We start from the raw sequence: 23,230 nt of genomic DNA, 5'->3' as shown, positions 1-23,230 counted from the left end.
TAAAATCCTCAAGGTTAGAATATTTTCCTCTTTCTGTTAAACAATATCTTTCTTTTTTTCATAATCTGACTGATATCTGCCACTGTAATTGCTTCCTTATTTGGTGAATTAAATATTTACACTTGGCCTATCCTAATCCAAAGTTTACGAGAGATGTAAAAGCACATTGAGGGAAAAGACATTTATTTTAAAAGCACTGTGAACTGAGGCCATCACCCCAAATGGTGTGTTTGGACCGCCTGAGAAAAATGGTTTACTTTTTGAAAAAAGAAAAAAAATTCCCCTAGCTGTATTCACGCACAGAGAAATTCCAGATTTGACTTCTCATTTAATGGCCTGACATACATGCTGTGTGCACCACAAATATCTCTCAAACTGACGGGAGGAAACAGAGACGGCCATTGACGAAACCTGCAGTTCGTACTTTGAAGAATTCCACTGAGGGGAAGAAGGGAGATGGGAGAGAGTGGGGAAAAATATACCTCAGAAACAGAGTTGGCTTGAACAAGACCGCCATGGAAAAATACTGATATTTCATGCACGGAAATGCCACTGTGCACCTCAAAAACACAGATGGTGAAAAAACAAGGCTGAATGCAAGGTACAAGGGCTACATGAGACAGGTGGAACTGTGTGTGTGTGTGTGTGTGTGTGTGTGTGTGTGTGTGTGTGTGTGTGTGTGTGTGGTGGGGGGGGGGGGGGGGGGGGGGGGGGGGGATAAGTGGGCTGTTTTCTTTAATATTCACCAGAGTAGTGTAAACTTTAAACTTGAAACTTTACAACTCAGACGAAAATAAATGTTTTAAAAATTTAAGTGCAGTGCTGATCAGATATGGATCAAGATTCTATTAGTGTATTATCTATTTCTCGCCTTACATGTTTTCAGAAACATATTTTAATGTACTGTTTAGCTGTAGTATGAGAGTTTGTGACCAGGCCACCATGTTGAAAATGGACGCAGGGAGGACAGGGAGGGACTCACACACACATACAGATGCAGCCGGACCAGCTATCAAATCAAAGAACAGGAAAGCTTTGATAACAACATACATAAAGGGAGTGACATCATTCCCTGCTCAGGATGCCATTACTCCACTATATCTTTGCATGGTAAACAGTTGTTTGCTGACATCTGGTGGGGCTGAACATCGTATATTGCACCTTTAAAGTGAATGTGGATGGAGTCTGGACTGACTGACAGAATATTTCTCTCACGGATTAACATATGGTGGTATAATATCCTTACCTCTCCTGCAGTGCCTCATGGCCATTTTGCACATCCTGGACTCAGCGATGGTGGGACAAGGTATTGTGTCCTTGGGTGGTTTCTTTACAATGTGCCGCGTCCGGGTCTCCAGACCCCACTTATAGCCGCAGGTTTTGTTTCTCCTGGTGCAGGCTCCCCATTCGCTCCACTGGCCCACCTCGCAGCCCTCTGCAGAGACACAAAAACAGTGATGTGCAGTGAAACCACAGCAGAGTGCCATTTAGAGGCGACTCAAAGACCCCAGGTCAAGCTTTAATACAGGGTGAAGGAGCTTTACTAGGATGCTATAACCTCTTTGTGTGTGGTCTCAGTTGAACTGCTTGTTTTTTAGGTCCAAAATAAGCAAGCCAACTGAGAAGTTATAGAATACTGTGAACAGGTAAATAAAGGTGTAAAAGACAGTTGTTCACTATTTTGCCTCTTGGATTTTTTCATTTTTTTCATATCTGTGTTGTTTCACGTACCTCCACACTCCATGGTTTCCTCCAGTGGGGCAAAGCCCTCGGGGCACTTATCAAAGCAGCGCCCTTTGTGTAGGTAAAAACCTGACTTGCACTTGGTGCAGAAGTCTTTACTGAAGCAGGACTCGCAGTTCTCTATCCTGCACCCTAGAGGAGGAAGAAGAGAGAGAGGAGAGTCATCAGGGTCTGAGCAGCCCTCTCATCTGGAGTTGATCGAGAGCTAAGGGGTTTGGGGAGGGGGGTTCTTGAAAGGATTATACCATCTCTGCCGCAAAAAAAAAGCTGATGCCCTGTAAGTCATTTCTCTCCAGGGCTCAAGTGTATTTCAGAAAACTTGTTTTGCCTGAGATTTATTTTTTCATCTTCCTGTTCTTGTTCAGAGAGAGCAAATGAACAGCATGCAAATACAACAGCAGAGATGGTGAGGATTTACGTCACGCTGACCTCTTTCAACAGATTGCACTGACATCCAACTGTCTGGATACAAACACATAAGCTCATATGTTTTCAACTAATGGTATGCTGCAACAGGAAGAATACATCCCATTAGTGCTCTGAATAGTGTTTACTATACTATCTTATCACTCCACACCGCTTCGATCTGTGTCTGCTTCCAAAACTGAAGATTATCGGGAAGTCAGGTTTTCATTAAAGTGAGAATGATTGCTCATGATCACAAAGTAGGCCAGCTGTGTGTATCCTTTACGTTTGGCTACGATGTAAAAGGGGGAAGAGGTAGGTTAGGAAAGGGGAGACAGGGGGGTGGGACATTTGTGCAGCCTTGCCAAACAAATGCTGATGCATTTAGTCAGCAAACACAACGGCACACTTATCCTCCCACGCCACACCCTGCCGCTGCACATGACACATAGTGCCGCGCTTGCAAAGAAAGGCACGGCGATGTCTCATCGAGCTCTTACTCTGCAAATAGCACGTCAAGCAGGGCCAAATTACACCAACCACGCCAGCAGGGCGACGCACAGGCCCACATGATTAGAAGGAGCTTCCCAGAGCTGTCTAATTTATGACACTCCTTAGAATCTCTATGTGGCGCAATTGCTCAATAGGCTTTCAGTATTGGGGAACCACAATCTATAACCTGCGGCCACCATCTTTCTCCACTTGCAGGGGGCTTCCCAGGTAGGGTGTCATCTGGTCCTCTGATTGTGTCTCGCATGGGGACGCAACCATGCATTAGCGCGTGTGCATTTCTTGGCGCGTAAACGTGCGTTACTGTGATTTTCCACATGTGAGAGCGACAGAGGCTGAGGGCTGCTCTTTTATCTGTGACCCTTGCAGGCCCTGGGGAAGGGAAGGTTCTCACAATCACACCCCTTAATTACACCATCTCCAACTAACCATCAGGCCTCCTCCTCGACATTCCTCCAAAACGAAGGGGTCCCTCCCCGCTTTACTTTGAACCCTAAAGTATGGCCTCTGCCCACTCACTCTGGTCTCACGCTTTCCCGACCAGTCTAAACAAACCATGGACACACACACACATATGCACAAACACACACATAGCAATCAGATATGGCTGGAGATAGACCCACTCTGCAGTGAAGCGGTACACCACATTCTGAAAAGCATAGATACACTGACCATAGATCACTGATCTTTTTATCATTTTTTTTGTTGCTATTAATAATATCATCTGATGTTATTTAGCTTATCTGGTTATTTTCTTGATCCATTGCTCAATTTTATCTTATAGTTCAACATACGCATGGCTTGGATCACCAGAGTTACAAAGTGCTGTAGAGACTTTTATGTATGTATTTCACCACCCCTCTTGTTCTCTGCCTCTCATCCACTTATTTCTTGGTGAAACAAAATCAGTCAGGCTTGGGTTTGATACAACGCAAGCCCAATTCAGGGAGTGAGCTAATAAATCACAAAGTTAATTGGAAAGCACAAAGCTGCCTTTTACCCTTCACACTTCCCAGGCCTGTCATCACCTGAAAGACTTTTAGCTCCTCAACAAAAAAATAAAAGAGTGAGTGGGGGAACAAGAACATCTGGCAGTACTCTCAAGCACTCTGGTTGTTGTGCAATCCCCAGTTATTGACAGTAAATACAAGCAACACAGATGTGCAAAATGCTGTATTCTTGCAGCAGCAATAGCATTTGACAAGTTTTCTGATTAATACATCACTCTTGGTTTCTGTTTTCAGATGTAGTGAGGCATGGGCGTAAAAGCTCGGGAAGCTTGTTTTCTAAATAGATGATAAGTAATAATGTCACTCGGTTAGATGGATGAGGTGGATGACACATCAATGCGGTGGGAGTTAGAATGCAGGGAGGCAAAGCTCGAGGGTCATGGGTCATCAGAGAATGGGGTGGGTAGGAAGGGATCACCATGACAGACATTTATCCTTCTGTCTAGTTATCAGACAAAAGGCTATCTAGGACAGCGTGTGCTATCTGTGACACTGGAGAAGCTCCCATGCTGACCACTGGCCATTCGGACAGCCAAGTTGGCAGTTAGGCAGCTTGTCCGGCAGCTCCAGAAACAGATACAGGGGAGCGGGTTCATTCTCCCTGCGGGATTAACCTCTGGACCACCTTTAAAGTCTTCATCTAGGTGCCTCGGGGAGACTAATGAGAAATAATGAGGTCATCAGATCCCATTGAAGGCCCGGTGTTCCTGGGACTTAAACGTATTATCATCATTATCTCCCGGCCTGGTACTGGCTGTGAGTTATATTATGAACGCAGGAGGAAAAGCCTTGTGTTTCAGCTCTGAGAGGAATTTCAAAAGCTGCCAGTAAAGTGGCAGAGAGAGTATGATTTGAAGAGATGTTGTCAGAGCTGCACCAACAGTTACCCATATCGCTGTTACACTTTTTTTGTTGTTTGTTTGATTTTGCTCTTGAATATTATGTGGTTTGCATGTCAAGTGCATTTGAAGTTGATAGATGACTCACAGAGCATCACTTGTGATCTAATGGTGCATACTTGGAAGAAGCCGGTCCCTCAGCTGTGGTCTGGATAGGGAACCCACCGATTTTTATCACGGACACTCTAAGCCTCATGTCAGCTTCAGTCAAATGTTGCTCTTCCACAGGCTGACAGCACCATGTGTAATCACTCCATTTTTTTACATGAATATTCACTATGTAAAGAAAGGGTGCAAAATCATTTTGTGAAGATTGATGAATCTCTCTTGTTCCAGACGTGGTCTTTTACGTTATCTGAGCGGGAGGTGGGTTGTCAGACCACTCATCAGTCTGTGGAGAGAGTCTCAGCCTTCTCCAGAAAGCTAACCAGACCCGATGTTGCGCAGCAGGAGTGTCAATGTCGTAAAAGGCCTGGCAGTGTGAGGGGGAAAACAAGCCCTATTTTTCCATCCTTCGCCTCCAAGCGAACAGTCGAACAGCTCTGACCTACTCTCTAGGCCCCGGGTTTGGCTGACATGGAAGCTTTGGCTTGCTCGCTGCCACCCAGCCATGTCATGTGGAGCTGTGGATGGCAGGAGTTCATGGCAAAGGCCAGAGCTGCCATGTTCTTCCCAACTCTCTCCATGCTGTTTTTTCCACATGGGTGCTCCTCCGCATGCCGGCGTAGAGCTAGGTGAAGCGGAGGTGGTGTTCCTGTCAATCAACGTCTCTCGGAGAGAAAACAGGGATGGCAGATGTGTCAGCGGTTCTTCTTGCTTCTTCACTCCAAGAAACACAGTCTATGATATACCAGGATCTGCTTCTCTATCTGCTCAGCCAGCTCCAGCATACACACAAACAGCTCAAGCTTCAGACAGTGGTCAAGCACACACAGCCCTTCTACTCACATTATAGTATGCACAATTACGCAGTGTTTAGAGAACAAACCCTATTCAACTCTGCATCTGGCTGTTATGTCCTGGGAGCAGGGCTTGGTTTGGTGGGTCCATTGTATTGTCTGGCAAATCTGAAAGTGCGGTGAGTAAAGCTGTGATGATTAAATGTCCCTTGGTAAAGCTCAAAGGCCAAAAGCAACTGGTCTTTTTTGTTGGTTAGACTGTGCAATGGAAATACCCACAAGCTCAGAATTAGAGCGAGAAAGAGACAGCTTGAATGAGAGACATGGAGAAACAGAGAGAGGGAGAGAGCTGCCAGTGCTGCCAACTAAAGGTTACAAAATTCACGATAGTTTCTTTACACAGCCCTGGTACCTTTTTGGCTGAGGCCCATGAAGCATGGCTCCCATCCACCTCAAACCCAACAAATTCCCATGAGGTACTTTAAAACTAAAACGATCTTGGAAAAGGTATGGCTAATCACCTTCTACTTCCAGCCCTAATTTGCTGTGACAAAGCAGCAAGAAATACAACAATAGGATTTGGTAACCAATTTCCTCAGTACGAGAAATGCAGTAAAACAGAAATCACATTTGGCAATCTAAAAAATTACCTCTGACAGAAGAGTCTCGAGTGGCACATTATGTTGGCACTGAATGAGTTGTGATATTTAAACCGTGCTTCCAGGATATTGGCAATCCCAGGCCTTGATCAGGCTGGATGCTGGTTGGCAGCAAACACAGATGGGGTTTCTGTGTGTTTTAAAACATACTGCAGAGGGGTAGGAGCGACTGGGTTGGTGGCTAGACTATGTGTATGTGTTCGTAGCAGTGGAGGGTCCCTAATACACCCCAAGGGAGGAAGTTTTGAGCACAGCCTTGCTCTCATGCTGACCCTCTCAACACTTTCTTGTAAAAGACAGCTCTGATAGTCGCCTTTCAGCTCATAATTCTTTCAGCCAGAGAGCTCGCTTGTGATACAAAATGACAGAATATGCTTTGGCTTGGGAATGTATGTTAAAACCGAGGTATTATGAAATGTGACTGAGGCCGGAGCATGAGTGCACCACATTCACACAGATTTGGCTGTACATAAAGCAGCACACTGTGTGACCGTTGCTACAAATCTTCCTTGTGGAGCAGTGGGTTGACACCCACAGACACTGGTGTGGGGCCTCTTCTGGGCAACTGATAAGAACCCCTGTGGATAACACTGGAGTTACTGCATATAGTTTATGGCTCATATCAAGTTGTCCATTAGCTGCTGAAAGGAGTTCTAGAAACGCAGCGACCCAGGCACATAATATATGGATATACAGAAAGGTATTATGCAACACAAAGCAATGCTAAAGAAGCATCTCAGTAATGGCAGTTAACACTGTGGCTCCAATGTCTCGGGACTCTTTGGAATCCAGCTGAAGTGTAGCTGTAAATGGGCCTCCAGTTATGTCATGTTGCGGAAAGTATAGTTCCCATTGTTTTTGGCTCTAATTACGGTGTTATTTTCTCTAAAGTGGAGGGAAAACCCCTCAAAACTGTATGCCTTAAATTTAAAATGCATCAAGCGAAGCACAGTTCCTCAAGAGCTCCTGAGAAATTAGTAGATGTTTTTTTATAATAAAGTGATAAATCAGGGTTCCTAAGGCACAGTATACTGCTACCACTGTCACAACAAGAACACCCTGAGTTCGAGCATGACTTAGGTTTAAATATTCCTTCTGTTTGCTAAAGTTAAAGGTGGGTCTTTTAGAGGGTCTGAGGGCCACGTTGAGCCAGCTCCTCCTCCCAAATTGAGTCAGTCTACCCTCATAGAGACCATAACTAATGTTGCATTCAGATCTCCTGCTCACAAAGTCATAAATTTCCAATTTTATGACCAGGAGGTTGACCTACAGTTGCTAAAAAAGTGTACCTGATACCTGAATTTACAGTCTAAATTGTGACATTTCACTTCAACTCATGGAGAACATGCAAAATATATCACACAGCTAATGTTTTAGCCAAGTGATAAACTGACGACCTGCCCGGGGTTTTTCCCTTCCTTTTACCCAGAGAAAGCTGGGAAAGGCTACAGCCCACCCATGATGCTGAAAAGCAATACTAAAGACTGTTTCCTAAATGCTGTTTCCAAAGTTTTCCCACCAATCTACGAAGGTTTTAAAGAAAATTCATATAATCACATTTCACAAATGGATGATTTCAGTCGAAAGGTAGGGGCATTAGCGCTGGATTTATCAGTCAAAATAGTTATCTATGTGACTTTACTTGCCTCATATTGCATCACATTGTCAGCTCACAGTGTAAAAAGTGTATTTATCCCTTCTCTCCACCCATAGCTCTCTCTGTCACATGCTTGTGGATCCTCTAGAGTCCCTACAGAAAAACTGAAAGTGAGGTTTCAGCCAGCGAGTGGCTGAGCGTATAAGCCTGTTGCTTGTCTAGCTCTTGTTTTCCTTTACCCAGGCAGTCCACAAAAAAAATTCTTGAATGAGATAAGATCACACAGACAAACTCTGGTGTAATAATAAGCAGCTGCTGCTTAAGTGATTTCAGCCTGTGTTTAAAAAGCACATGATAACAGAGACGTAATGCCACGTTCCAGGCCTCTTCGGAAACCAGGAGCACACGGCAGCTCTGACTGCGTCGATGGAGAATCCCTCGCTGTCATTTGTCCACTGTGCCTTTGAGCCCTTGCATAGCAGTTGCTACTGTCAACCTGAGAGTAATATTCACTGACCCGACAATGAGCTTCCAACCCAATAAAATATCCATTTATGGAGGTCAGACATGAACTATTTAGTGAAAATGACATGCAGAGCACAGCTGAGAATAAGGGTCAAATTGGAAAAATGGATTAGAGAGCCATGACTGTAGCAGCGATCACATCAAAGTAGGACTTTCTCTGAGAGCTGATACTACATGACAATACAAGATGTTGTTCTATGCGCAGTTTGAGCGGAGAGAGATTCAGATTAACTTGCCACACATCAGGATCAGTTAAAGTCAAAATCCACCCAGCATGGGGATACAGTGGTTAGGATAGCAGGGTTAAAGTAAAAAATGAAAAAAAGCCTTTTTACCAGAGAACAAGATGTCTTTCTCCTCCAATTTTCTCTGAGTTATGAAAACAGGGTGAAAAGACTGTGGAGCCTTTACGACTTTGCCTCTATTGTGGGGAGATTTAATGAACATATATGTGTGGATGAATATGAGCATGCAGAGACTAAGTAATTCGGTTGGGGATATCCAATCGATACCAGCAGTTTTGCTAAAAGAGACTTTTCTACAAAATTTCTGTGATCACATTAGCCTAAATGACACAGACGCTATAACAGAAACTAACAACCCATCACCCGTGTTTTGACATTTGGTATCAACAGTGTCGGCAAATAATTTCCTCCCATGGCAAATAACAAATAAGAACAGAATTCAAAAGTATCTCTCCCTCTTCTCCATCCAGACAAGCCTCCAAGCGATATAAAAGACATGTGGTTTAACAGTCAGCCAGCCCACATTTTGGATGTATTTACTGACCATCAACAGCTAGCCTAACGTTAGCATTGGTGACTGCGTAGCACTTCAGAAGTCCTGTCTTCACAGCACAGTGAAGCTGCAGGGTTCACACCCTCCAACTATGTATTAAACCAGGTGATTCTTGAATGTAGGTTAAGTGATGGCACATTAGCAAGCCAGCTAAAAAAATACAACATGTAAATAAGACATCTTTATGTCTTATTTATATTAGTCCTATGAGTAATGCAAAGGCACATTGCTCTTGGTAGAGGCTAAGTGCATCCCCATACGTCTAGCCCTCGCGCCAAACCAACGTGTACTGCACAAGTCTGTCCACTGAACAAATGGAAATATCCCCCCAAAATATCCAAGTGATGGAGCATGACTGGAATCTGTAGTCTGTAATCTGTAATGTAATTACTAGGTTTTAAATTGTAATCCTTTAAACCACTCATTACTGAAAAAAGTCATCACAATACTGTAACAAATGACTAAATAATGCCTTACTGTCCATCACTGATAAACAATCACAGCTTGACGTTGAGCTTGAGCTGAACATGAACATGCTCTGACGTCACACTGCCAGATTTTTGGCTATTCAAGTCCCAGTTTTCTAAACCTCACTGTCATCTAGGGTACCAACCTATAAAGTTGGCTGATGCAGCTTAAACATGCTTTTCATTTTCATAATCAAATGGGGAAAGCGGATGTCTTTGCATCCAGGTCGGCAGTGATTGGGTAAGCAGAATGTAGTTTTTTTTCTTCCTGTGGTTGCTACATATTCATATTATTGGGCCTAAAGGTCCGGACACCCTCCTCTGGGGCTTCATTTTAGTGCGTCTGTCAGGAGTTTGGCTCAGGGAACCAAATGGGTTCAAGTTCCTCTCTGTTTTCATATGAAACACTCAGCCAACACCTCGGGCTCCGTGTAAACCTATAAAGTCTCTCTCTCTCTCTCTCTCTCTCTCTCTCTCTCTCTCTCTCTCTCTCTCTCTCTCTCTCCCTCTCCCTCTCTCTCTCAGAGCATATTCCATGTTAAAATAAGGTTATGAGATCGGGGTGCTACATGAAGAGGTGAGGGAGACATTTCATTAATTGGATTTTAGAGTTATTCTTTAACGAGAATCATGAGGACTTTTCCATTTTTCATTGTTATTGTTTTTTTTTTATCGTAAAACATAATTCAGCATGTGAAACCAAAGGTGTGGTCTGTTTCAAGTTATGAAACCAAAACAATGTTTTCCACGAAACAGTATAGTGAAAAAAACTATTTACTACATGTACTGTAGTCTCAACGAGCAACATGTGTTACAGTGAGATGATGTAGATACAGATACAGTATCTGCAAAATATCTAATGTGGTTTTATCACTGATACAATAAAAAAAATTAAGATGAGTTTAAAATTTGCTACTTTCCAACACTCATTAGAGTTCCCTATTCAAACAGTATTAATCTTAAGGATTAATGCTTTGTTATTCCTTATCAAACTTCAACCAACATACAGTTGTTGGTGGAGAATCTGGACACTTCAGCTGGGACTGGCTTTGTGTTCAAAGTCAAGAACGACTTTGTCTGCCAAGAAATTACACTGTCTGGTGAAAGTCTCAATCCACAAGCCCATGCAGACGGTCGCCAAAAGAAGTTAGTTTCATCATCTTTGTAGTTCAAATGATATTGAATGACAAGGCTAAAAGGGCTGCTTTTTACATGTTGCTCTTAATGTAACAATATGAGTCTCTGGAGTTTGTTTGGCCGAATCCTCAGTGCATCTTGGTTTCATTTGCACCTGCTTTTAATGCCTTCAAACATCCTTGAGACTATAGGATGTTTGGTAATGCAGGTGTACAGAGAAATAAGAAAGAGTGCTCATCCTTGCTGAAGTTCACAGTCAAACCCCAGGGGAGACACGGCTGAGACAAGGCTTCACTGCCTACATCCACCTGTGTTAACAGATGAGCCGTTCAAATTGTGAGGTATGTGTATCTCCTCTGGATAATTGATGATAAAGCATGTATTGTGGGAAAAGGGGAACTTGAGGGATTGTGTATGTGTGTCTGGGGAAGACAGGATGGTGGGGGGCTGTTGGAAAAGGAGGGTGGTGTGGGAGATTGAGGGGTAGAATGGGTGGGTTGAACTTGGGAGGACTTACTGGAGCACATGTTGAGTTCGGGGCTGCGCATGCCGTAGTATCCGGCTGGACAGTCGTGTACGCACTCCCCGTACTGCCTCATCCTCTCTCTCCGCAGAAACAGGAAGAGTCTGGGCGGGCAGTTTACACAGCCATTGTCCCTGGAGCACACCGAGCAGCCTTTACAGATGGGGTACGCTCCATAGCTAGCTGCAGGACACAGAGAGGAGCAAACAATACAGGTGATTAACAGGATGGAATTAAATAGACAACACTCAATATTGAGCATTAACATACATGTTGTTGCAGAACAGCTTAAGTATACAAGTTACACTACTTAGGCTCTTAACACAGACTCATTTTGATCAGTTTGCAACAGTGAGAGTGTGTTTTCCTATGGAAAAAGCAAAGACACTGGACCTCCCAGCAGCACTACCTTGGGCATTGTGCAATGCTCGAATTTTAGACCGTGTAGCTTCACAAAGTTAAATCAGTTTCGACTTTGACATTGTTCATAAATGAGCCTAACCCTTTCAATGCACTGCCAATGAGATGTCAACAGTCCATTACGTAACCTCAAAGCAAGCCATGATGGACAAAAAGGATGAGAAAGGTGTACTCAAACCTTTCTTGATCATTGGGTTCTTACCCTCTTTTTCCCACAAGAAAATTGCTTGTGCCTTCTTTAGTGGTAAAATAAAATACATAGTTCACAAACGGTCTTTGTTTTTGTTTTTTTCCTGGCACTTTCCTGCTACCTGGTGCATGTCGGTTATGTCAACCTATGCTACACTTTGCCTGTGCACTTTGCCCAACCTTGCAGCATGCCCAGCTCATTCCTTCGATCATGTGTAGAGGGCCTAAGAGAATGAAGCATAATATATATGTAAGGTCAGTAGCGCTGTTTTGCAGCAGTGGCATTGGACGATGCATGTAACACGGTGGTTCAGATGGTTGTTTAAACTGTACTAGCGACAGAAAAGCAGAAATCTTTCAGTTCGTTGTGTCATTACTCAACTGTAGACGACCTCAACTTCTACCAATGACAAGGACAGGGTGAACTTAAGGAAACAGACACAACTGTGGGAGGGCTGACCAGCAGAATACAACCCGAGTACAAGAATAAAACCAAAACAACCATAATAGATATATCAGCAGGATATTCTCTAAGTAATAGTAAATATGTCCAATTCAACAATTTGTCATTCATGCAAACTCTGGTTCCCCTCTCGACGTTCGAATGCTGATTGGTTATGAATGTGAATATTGCATTAATTCTGGTCAGAGCTGGCCTCCTGAACGATTGTGTTGAGACAGCCGATGAAAGCCCCCAAAACCGCAGTGGCTCTGGCCTCAGCTCGAGTTTCCTGCGGAAGACAAAGGAGCCAGTAAAAAGACAGTCCATTCCACAATAAGTGACTTTCAATGTAAACTCCTTAGTGTCCCGTTTGCAGGAAAATGTCCTTGGGCGAATCCAATCTCTCTAAATGAGAGACACTTCAACTGATCTAAGCCAAGTCTTAAATATCACAAGCAGGGACCGGGTAACAGCGCCGCTCCAACTGAGCGACCTACCACAACGCTTAATAAAACACCGTAGCAGTAAACTGGACAAACCCTGAGAGACAGAGCAGAGCATGCCTGCCTTACTGGCCATGGATCCGCATATTAGATTTCTCTGAACAGATTCACCCAGACGAAAGTGAGCGCTAAGTGGGCCCAGTGCAAGCATCAGTTTGTAATCATGTGAAAATCAGTCAGCGGATGTCAGTGGCTGCCTTGGATTCATCTTTTTTCATTTCTTTTGTTGGAGCACTGGGAGATAGTCTTCAGAGAGGTATGCTAGCTCTGCCAAACTACACTCATTCTCCTGAAGCCAGGGTAGATGGAAGTAAGATTAAGTGCTAATCAGAATGTGTCTCTGATGGTCTGTAGGGATGAGGTTTACAGCGACACCCCATCGATCACAGCAGCGCCGGGATGTGCACTCCAAGCCTATTCATCACACAGACTGGTGATTGTTCATCTCTAGTCGGCACTCACTCAATAAGACATGAAGAGAAATGAAAACCCCAAATTATGACTAGTTTTGGCTCTTCCAATTCTCAAATGGAAAATTGCGTCTTATGTTCAACTGTCAATCCAGTGTCTAAGATATTATTATTTTTTATTTCAGTTGTGCCAAGACAGGTTGTCTCTCAATTGAATACAGTATTCAGTTGGCTCTCTTTGGTGGAAACGGGCCCAGTTTATCAAATTTACAACTGGCTGATAGTATTGAAGTGATATGTCTTAGAGAAATTGCTGAAATAATGTTAAGGCATTTATATCTGTTCATATTTTTACATATATATACACAATTGAAATAACTACATTAAAACACACTAAAGCAGTTATCACTTTTATCAAAAACGTCATTGCAGTTGTTTTATCAAAAGTGTTTTTCCATCAGTTAATACCACAAACAGAATTTGTGAAATATATATCTCATGTTTCATTCTGTCAATGCTTCTATTCAGTAAAACTAAACTGCAACATTAGACCAAACCTCAATATTTAACCATTTATTTCTGTAGAATATACAGTCTGGATGTGTTTACAGCAAACTGACATTCATATTAACTTGGTCACATTTACTCCCTCTGCCCTCGCCAAACTGACAGACAGGGAAAGCCAACTTGGCAAAAGTAAAGAACTGTGAGCCTGGAAAGCTTATTTCTCCGGTCCGTTTTGAGCGGGTTTGACTCTATAACTATTGACAGTTTGCTAACAATACTATCCCAACAATAATAGAAAAATAAAATCTAGGCCTGCGGTCATCTTAGATCACTGGCTGGTCAATCAGCAAGGAAATTACAGTCACTGAAAAGCCTCTTCATGAGTCTGGCTCAGAGATCCTGCTCACTCTTTGTTGTCAAACATTTGTTTTGCTGGTTGCTAATCTCGCAATGCATGCTGATTGAGGATAACATAATCACACGCCGTTTGAATGCAGCAGATCCCACATCCTGGAATTAGTGTACGACTGGGAAAAAAAAAAGGGGAAGAGAAGGCTGTATACGATGAAGAGAAACTCTTTTGGTGCTGATCTTGGGAGATTAGCTTGTGTGTGTCTGTGGAAAGGTTTGGGGGTTCAGGCCACAGGTATGTCAGGAAAGAGGCCGCAATTCACAGTGTCTGGAACAGCGCATTCCAACTCACGTCCTACACTACCGGCATAATGTCTAGCGCACTTTACATCAATCCGTCAACTGCCAGCAGCTTTCAGCCATTCTTAAAGAAAACACTCATTCATATGAATCTGAAAATAGTTCTTTTACAACATGAGAACTGAAAATGTTGAAAAAGTATTTGGAGGAAGCTTATAAGTAAAATTTTTACCTCAGCGTGCTTTATTGGTATGAATACTGAAAACTGTTCGCTAAAGCATGTAGCAGCTATGTTTTAAAGTGGCACCAAAGAAGAGAAAATCAAAGAGAAATGAGCATAGCGTTTGTACTGAAGTCTCTATAGATCATGACAGCTTAACCTAATTTGGCAAGAACATAAAGCTGTACGTTCAGTCTGCTGGGGACTGTATTCTGAGTTATGGATGTGGTCTTTGTTTTGCATATTGTTTCCCTTTTTTCTGTTCTAAAACAGCAGACACTTTCAAACCCAGTATATCCAAACATCAACCATACTTTGACACATGCTCGCCTGCTTTCTACAGCTTCTTTTTTCCACAAATCATGTAATGCTTTGGCTCTTCTTGTGTTTCTTCTGTCAATCACATTGAAACTGAAGTGACCCAGACATATAGAAAAGCCACACAGAAAGCGGTCATTGTGAGATTATGGATACCAGGTTTACCATACATGTTTTTCAAGACAGGAGAGAGGCACACATGCCATTAGAAGTGCCACTCCCTGCACACGATGAACCAATGTCGTTTACGGTTTCAACCACAGAATACGTATTACGAGAAACAAAACAAATCCACAGTTCCCACTTCTGACAGCTAACTGAAGATCCCTCTGAGCCTCAAGTATTGTATTTACAAAAGCCAGGGTCCATATGAACATCACTGAAGAAGCCTCTGCAAAGACTTTTTAACACAAAGGCTTAATAAGTGCCTCAATGTGTCATGTCTACAAGACAAGAGGGTTGGTATAAAGCCGCCGCTCTTGTATAGGAACCACATGAAGAACACTTCACATATCCTCTTCCTCACCCATCAATAATATATTGTGACAGCTAGACTGAGGATGACTCTGGTGTACCAAATTGAGAAAAATACTATCTGAATTTTGATGGGATCCCTTCTTTAATTTGCATTTAGAGGGGGAAATTTAATGAATGAGTATGTTTTAAAAGAATAATTTGACATTTCAGGAAGTGGGCTTATTTGCTTATTTGCCAAGAATTAGATGAGAAGATTGATACCACTCATATGTCTTTGGGTAAATATGATGCTATAGTCAGTGGCCTGCTAGCTTAGATTACCAAAAAAAAAAAAAAATAGAAACAGGTGGAAACAGCTAGCATGGCTCCATAAAAAAACCTAATCATTTTTACACCTTGGTTTTTCCAGTCTTTATCTTAACCTCTGTATCTTAAAGTGGCTGCTAGCTCCAGCTACATATTTGCTGTACAGAGTGGCATCAATCTTCTTATTTAACTCACCACAAAAGTAAATAACTGTGTTTCCGAAAACTATTCCTTTAAAATTGAATCCAAGACCAGTCATTTTTGGTCATGATCTTTGAAACTATTGCATTTGACAACTTCAAAAATCTTTAAATTAAGCCATGAAATCAACATTACACGGTGAAATGGCCTTGCAGATATTCATTGATAAGTATCTACGCTGTTCAGGTGAAATTTTGGTCTTCCATTCATGCGAAACAGTCAGGCTTACAACATGAAGAATGACGGCATGCTTGGAGCAAAGCACTTACATTCTACAGTCATAGGCTTGCTGGGAGGTTTTCTCTGAATGCAGCTCAAGAGCAATTAGGGCTGCAGTGAGATCCAGCAGAAACCCAAACTCCGTCTCAGGTACGTTTTTATGAGTCCAAAGCAAGCGTGACAGACTGCACTCAGGGCTGCCAAAAGCCTCCACATATACAGGGGGTTCCACCCACGACCGGCTAACTTCCTGCCTTCCATTCACCTACCGTTACCCATGAAATCATTCACATTGACCCATTCCAACTTGCTGCAACCCAAAACCCTAACAAGGCAAATTGCACATATTTTTTGTGTTTCTTTTAGAGCCCTGAACTCAACATTGAGAACAAGAAGACATTTTTACGTAGGGTTTCACTGATGTGGGTTGTTGCAGCTCTAAAATACTAGAATAAAAATATTTTAAAGCTGGTGCTGCTGAAAACTGATACTTTGTAACCATTTCCAGGTCTTTAAAATTGACAATTTTATTGTAATTCTAAAAAATAACAAGAAAATGTATTATAGTGTAAGAAATATAGTATAATATAAACATAATGTATCAGATTTTTAATAAAAGTTATAAAAAATCCTTGTAGTTTTTGTAGCCTTTCCATATGTTTCATGTTTTATGGATAAAGTGGGAATAAGTAAAGCCAAAACATTTATATTCATGTATATGTTATCATCAGAAGTCTAACATTTTGTGGCTGTGATGGTCTGCCATTTCTGAAAAAAAAAATGTTTAAAAAGGTATGTGCCTCTTTATAATCTCTCACCTGCTCACTTCAATCAGTTGTCCACTGAGCAGCTTCAATGGGCACAGACAATATTTTCTCTAAAACCAAACACCATCCAGTCACATCCTTGCCTCTCCAACCTGCTACCACTACTGTTGTACAGACTATTGACTTTTCCCGAGTAAAACCCCCAAAGAGAGTTCTCATAGTGAAATTTCCTGTATATTATCCACATTAATAGTTGATCTTGGCCACATAGGTATTCAACAGGGGCTCATGGGATACATGTTTTGATTAGACCCTACTTTATCTTGTCATCTATCACAACACCGTACCAAATAGAAAATGATAGCTCCAAATAGTGACTGGACAAAACGTGTGTCTTGATTAACTGCAGACTTGAGGTAATATCATAATGCAGCAGTGAATTCCAAAGACAGCAAATGGAAGACAAGAGCTTATATTAAAGCACAACTGTTTCTATTCTCACAGTTCTCCTCCATTTCTCTAAGGGCCCCTGGTATGTAAATCTAATATTGCAGACTGTGAATGCAACTAACCAGCAGCCACACTGTCCATTGTTTGGAAAAGGCACTTACAGTACAGCACACATAAGAAAGTTTGGTATCATTGAGTACCACGACAAAAAAAATTATTCACATTTATTCACTACATCTATACTGACTATAAATGTCATATGGTGAAGAAGCAGCAATGGCAAACCTCAGGTTTTAGAGTTACATAGCAGCAGCAGGTCAAGAAGATTTGTGCTCTCATGTGGAAAGCATCGCATTCACCAACAGAATTATACGCTTTCCTCGTGGCACTGAGACAATTATTGTTTATTGTCCACCTCCCTTGTTCCCCCTAAATGATGGTGTAAGCTTACTGCTGCTCCACTTTAGAGGAAAAAGAAAGAGCCTGGGAGAGAGAAAGGGCAGACACGGGACAGCCTAACATTGCATTGAATTGAACCGTAAGAAGCAACAGCCGCTTTCTGGTTTTCTAAAAGGCAAGGGAGCCAACAGTGTCAAGCCTCGCACCTAGAGTTCACCAGCCATTGTAACGGTGCAACATTGTTCAAGCTTGTTAAAAGCTGGTACAGGAAAAATGACATCAAACTGCCCACTTTTCAGGCCCGTGACTTTATTTGTCATGGATCTGGAAGTCGCACTTAGCTCAAAAATTGTAGAGAAAAAACAGAAAGGGTAGGAGGGGGGTACATCGGGCCTGTGCACTGAAGGCACATTTCTGTTCCAATTTAGCAGAAAATATGTTGGACTTGCCTCCGACTCTTTTCCAGCTGGAACAAGTCAGGTTTTAGGATCTACGTTTTTTCCCCCAGTTTACTTTAACAGATCATACTGTAAGCACATGTTTATAATTTAGGACAGTCCCGCTGCTTATAATGATTTTGCAGCATGAGACTGAGCAAACACATTTGCTGTCAGACATATTAGCTTGGCCAAAGTGTTCCTGTGTCACAGATCTACTGGGCGAGGCGGGCAACGCAGAGATTTGAACCTTCACTTGAAAGGGTGGTGGTTTATATGGTGAATGGGTAAAACAGGCAGCCATGGTTCAAACAGGCAACTGGAAAATGGGGGCCAATTTAAAGCTACACTTTTTAGTGCACAATAAAACAGAAGCTCAAGGTAATTTGCTTTGGTGTGATTCAACAGGTTGAGACCGAGTCACACACAGGTGAAAAAACTTAATTTGACTCATTGGAGGACGATATCAACGCCATATAAACTAAATGTTATTAAAAGAATAGTTTGACATCATTGGAACTGCATGCTGACAATATTGGAAATCCCTTTTCTTTCTGACAGTTAGATGATCAATGATCAGGACCAGTCTCACCTCTTTACAGTAAATATGCCACAGGAGAAGTAACTTCCTGGAGTCGTTTGCCTGGCAACTGCTCCTAGCCAAGAAACAGTCAGGCACGTAACCCCCGAAAACAGCAAATTATTGTTTTTACACTTTGATTTTTGTAGCCTATGGCTTTAACAAATGAGATATGACTTATTAATTACTGAGCTTTAGTGGAGCCTGTAGGTAGATTTTTCTTGCCAATATGGTCAGAGCCAGGCGCTAATTCCCCCTGTTTCCAGGTTTTTTGCTAAGCTAACTGTCTGCTAGCTCCAGCTTCATATTTAACATACAGAGGTGAGAGTGGTATCAATCTTCTTGTCTAGCTCAAGGAAGTGAATATGCTTATTTCCCATAATGTTGAACTAATTTTTTTAAAGCAAAACTACTGCATGTAACTTTTGATGACCAGTGGCCACTGTGGCTAAAAGTGACAATTATGAGAAAATGCCAAATGCTAAATACTGGTTTAGTATTTAGCTGAAATGCTCAACTATTGTAACAGTTAGCACAACTGCACAAGGGTCATCGAACACAAGTAATGTCCGTTATTCAGTCAGCAATAATTATCTTATGTTTGCTAATATTATCCCTTGTAAGCAACTGGTCATACCAGACCAAGTAAGGCTGTATCAGCAAAGCCCTGAGTGAACTGAATTGAGCGAGGGTGCTTTTTATTGCCTTTATGAAGTCAACATTCCATTTGTAAGAGGTCGCTACCAACTCTATTTAGCTGTCATCCTATTTTAAAAAAAAATCTAATTCATCCAAAACACTTGGTTGGAGAAATTATACATAATCTCATCTATCCAGACAATGTCCTATATAGTGTTTTATGAAAATCTTCTCCCCGTCCCATCTTGCCTCAACCTGCAGCCGTCAGATAGAGACATTAACAGTATTTCTGAGTCAATCTGGAAACGCTTTCTGCACCTTTTACCCATCTGTCTAACTGAACTCGTCATGGCTCTCACCCCTGTGCTCTTTCCAAATCTATATGAAGACCCTCAGTTAGTTCACTTCCTTATTAATATCTTTATGATGGATTATGACTTAAATCCCATGTCCTGGGTCAAATCCCACATCTGGATCCCCTGATGTGAAAGAGACCTCGTAATTCTCGTAATGTTTGAGAAAAATTAGAGAAAAAAAGAAGAGGTGACCTAATCTCACGGTATGTTCTGCAGTCTTGCAATGTTCTGCCACACTGATGGACATTTAAAACCTTGACCATAGCAAATATGTGACTGCCATGGAAAGCTCAATGGTCACAAAAAAGAAAAAAAATGAAAGAATGAGCTTGATGTGGTGGTCAAGTAACAACATCGCCTCTTCACTGTGGGTTGTGGTCCCATAAAGCGTTTTACGGTTGAGCTGGGCCTTGAAAACAACAGAATCTCTGTTCGCAGTCAGTGTCAACAATGCTTAAACCATATACTAAAACAATGCTAACCTCTAATCAGGTTAAACTTTTGTTTTAGTGAAGGGAAAATCCATTCTTTTAAAACTTTTAAAAATAGCTATTGGTAATGCTGCATTTATGGGTCCAATTTATTTTTGGTGGTGTATTTTATGCATTTACGGCACAGCTGTTAAGTGGTTACACCAAAAAAAAAGTGTAAATTGCAGCACTTCATCACAATATAATGCACGGAACATCTCGAACTGCATGAGCTTTTTCTCTCAAGTGAGACATTTAAATGCAAAACACATTCTGCACGTCTAAAACCAAAATGTGTTCTCATCATTGTATTTTTTTTTAATCAACCTGGTACTTTCCTGCTTAGTGGCACAGCTCATCACTCAGCATCTGCCTTTGATTCTCGCAATGACGATATTCAGTTTATGCGCCATGGTTGGTCAGCGCAGGTGTAAAAGGATTTTATGACAATCAGGAATGGAAGAACTTTGAGAGATAATCAATGACTCACTATGATGGACTTTATCGCTCTCTGGGCAGACACTAGGAGACAAGCATGTGGTTCATGTTTATTGCCGGCTCTTCTTCTTCTCTCGCCCATCCTTATTAAAATGGTTGATGTTCTTGTGAAACACCCCAGTAATTTTCTACTTATCTCCGCCGTTTTCTCTGCACCTCACACCATAACTACAGTGTTATTCTACAAATGCAACATGATCTGAGGTCAGCATCTTAGTAATAAACAAGTTCAAAACACCATGTGAACCATGGATCAGCTAAGCACTCAGTGTTTGCAGATTTAGTGGATATAAAATTTGATATTTTTTGTGCAGATGATGATGAAATGCTTACAATCGTAACATTTCAACATTTAAGACTGGACTTGAAGAATTATGTCTCTCTGTGTGTATGTGCCAAAAACACATTGGCCTTTAGCTACAAAACATATGGAGTAGCCTACTATAAATCTTTTTTTGTTTGTTTTAGGTGTGAGAGTTCAGAGATCATGCATGTTACATTCGGAGAGGCTTATTTGAACTGTCCAAGAGGTGTTTGCAAAATACTGTAAGTGTTTCAGGAAATTCAAATTGTTGGGGAAATCTGATGGGAATGTAAATGGACATTCAGCTGAAGAAACTTATGTTCAAACATCTAAGAAAAAATGTATCTATAACAAGGAGTTTGAACCTATCTGGAATGTTCTTTTGCTGTGGGTCTCGTAGTTTCTAAGTTCTAGATACTTTCAGAAAAAAAGGTTGCTTTTTTTTTTTTTTGCACTGACCAAGCACCAAAATAATGTAAGCAAATAAGCTAAGAAAGACAGAAAGAAAGAAAGAAAGAAAGAAAGAAAGAAAGAAAGAAAGAAAGAAAGAAAGAAAGAAAGAAAGAAAGGAAGAAAGATGCAAACAAACTATGTAAGCAGTCTCTGCTGGAAGTAAAATGTTTGAATATTTAAAAGATTTTTATCCAAAGAAATCCTGTAAGTTGTGTCAAAAATGTGCTTTCCTTCAGAGAACAGAGGAAAGAAAACACAGGTGGATGTAAAGCTAGTGATTAGTCTTTGTTATAGCTCTCAGGTCAATTTTGTCCCACTAATTAATGATGGTAACCAATCAACCTAAAGATTCAAGCAGAACTAAAATAGAGACATGAGCCCCAAAAGAAGGGGAAAAGTTTGGAACTTTGAATATTTCAGCATTTACACTCCCTCAAATCCACTCAAGCTGTGAGAGAAATGTGTTTCCCCTCAAAATAGAAAGAAGAAAAGGCTGGGTGGAGGAAAAGGTGGAGTGGCTCCGATTAGCCCACATGTTGGTAATTCATCACACATAAACCTCACACCTAATTTTCACACCTGTAGCTCAATGTGCTGGAAGTCTAGTAATTCACTCACTCACTCACTCACTCACACACCCACACCCTCCCACACATACACATACACACACACACACACACATACACACCGCTGAGTGGGACTTGGCTGTGGATTTCCCTTGGTGCGCAAGGAGAACGAGGACATCACAGGCAAGGATCAGTAAAGTCGGCGGGCATGCTTGGCATATTTGCACCCCATGCAGCATTGCTCTGTCTCTCCCCGCCTAGCCCATATTCTCTCTCCCATTTGTCATCACCTTGACTAAACTCATCCCAACTTCCAGCTCACACATCTGAAAAACAAAAGAGTTGGATGCGGATTTCTCATACTTGCCAGAAAGCGCAACATAGCTGCAGATCCAGATGGGAGATACTTGTCTTTTGTTGAAGTGTCACACAAAAACAGATTGTCAACTAAAAAAACTATAAAATCATCGTATAAATAACAGTTTTATTATTTCCTACCACTGATTGACAGTGCTGGAAGTAGTAACCAAAACTTTCACTTAAAGTACAAATGGTTTTATGGCTCATTAAATCAGTCAAAGTGAAAATCCTGCATTAAAAATGCTTATACAAAGCTATTTAAGTTCTATTAAAGAAAATGAATGAATGATCGAAACTAAAACTACAGTTTTGACAAAAATATTCTGAACTCAAGGTCCACTTACTTTTGCTTTCAGACAGATATCACAGTCTTTGTTAGAGGATGGAGTTTACTACTAAGTAACAATTTACTAACTAACTAATAGTGACTAGTGACTACTTTTCTATTACTAAGCAAACTCCATCTGCTGCTTTTTTATTGTCAAACTACTGATTTCAAGGTCAAGAAAGAACTTTCAAATTCAATGAAATAGGTAAAGCTGTTCTAATCAATATTTTTTATAATAACAATGGATAAAATGACTATGTCTAATGTTGTGACAGAGAGAATTACCAAAAATACTACTGAGTGTTTCATATGGAAGAGGATGAGGGCCACATGTGAAAAATTTATTTGAGTTCTGAGTTTAAAGTCAGAATTCTGAGTTTAAACTAAGAACTCAAATAAATTTTTATAAAACTCAAATAAATGTGGCCCTAATCCTCCTCCATAGTTTCAGCATCTTTGAGCTAATTGTTTTGGTTTTACAGCCAGCTTTCATAGTGTAATTTTCCGTCACAACAGGCAGCTGTTTTTAGTAAAAAAGCTCATATAAACCCATTTTACGCTACCTGCCAGCACCAAACAGCAAACAGA

The 23,230-nt window shown here is 41.4% G+C and overlaps 1 protein-coding gene across 2 annotated transcripts in view; it reads right to left on the bottom strand.

Annotated features, from left to right (window-relative positions):
* Positions 1-23,230, bottom strand: part of rspo2 (R-spondin 2) — a 67,639-nt gene that overhangs the window by 27,028 nt on the left and 17,381 nt on the right. For both annotated transcript variants that reach the window (XM_044359026.1, XM_044359027.1), the window contains exons 3-5: positions 11,167-11,355; positions 1,732-1,875; positions 1,247-1,435 (exon numbers count right to left, since the gene is read on the bottom strand). In XM_044359026.1, the coding sequence (XP_044214961.1) occupies positions 1,247-1,435; positions 1,732-1,875; positions 11,167-11,355 (522 nt within the window). The remainder of the gene's footprint in view (positions 1-1,246; positions 1,436-1,731; positions 1,876-11,166; positions 11,356-23,230) is intronic.

This window comes from Thunnus albacares, chromosome 8 (assembly GCF_914725855.1).
Source record: "Thunnus albacares chromosome 8, fThuAlb1.1, whole genome shotgun sequence".
Taxonomy (NCBI): domain Eukaryota; kingdom Metazoa; phylum Chordata; class Actinopteri; order Scombriformes; family Scombridae; genus Thunnus; species Thunnus albacares.
Note: the sequence above shows the minus strand (reverse complement) of the source record. Positions and strands in the feature narration are given on the sequence as shown.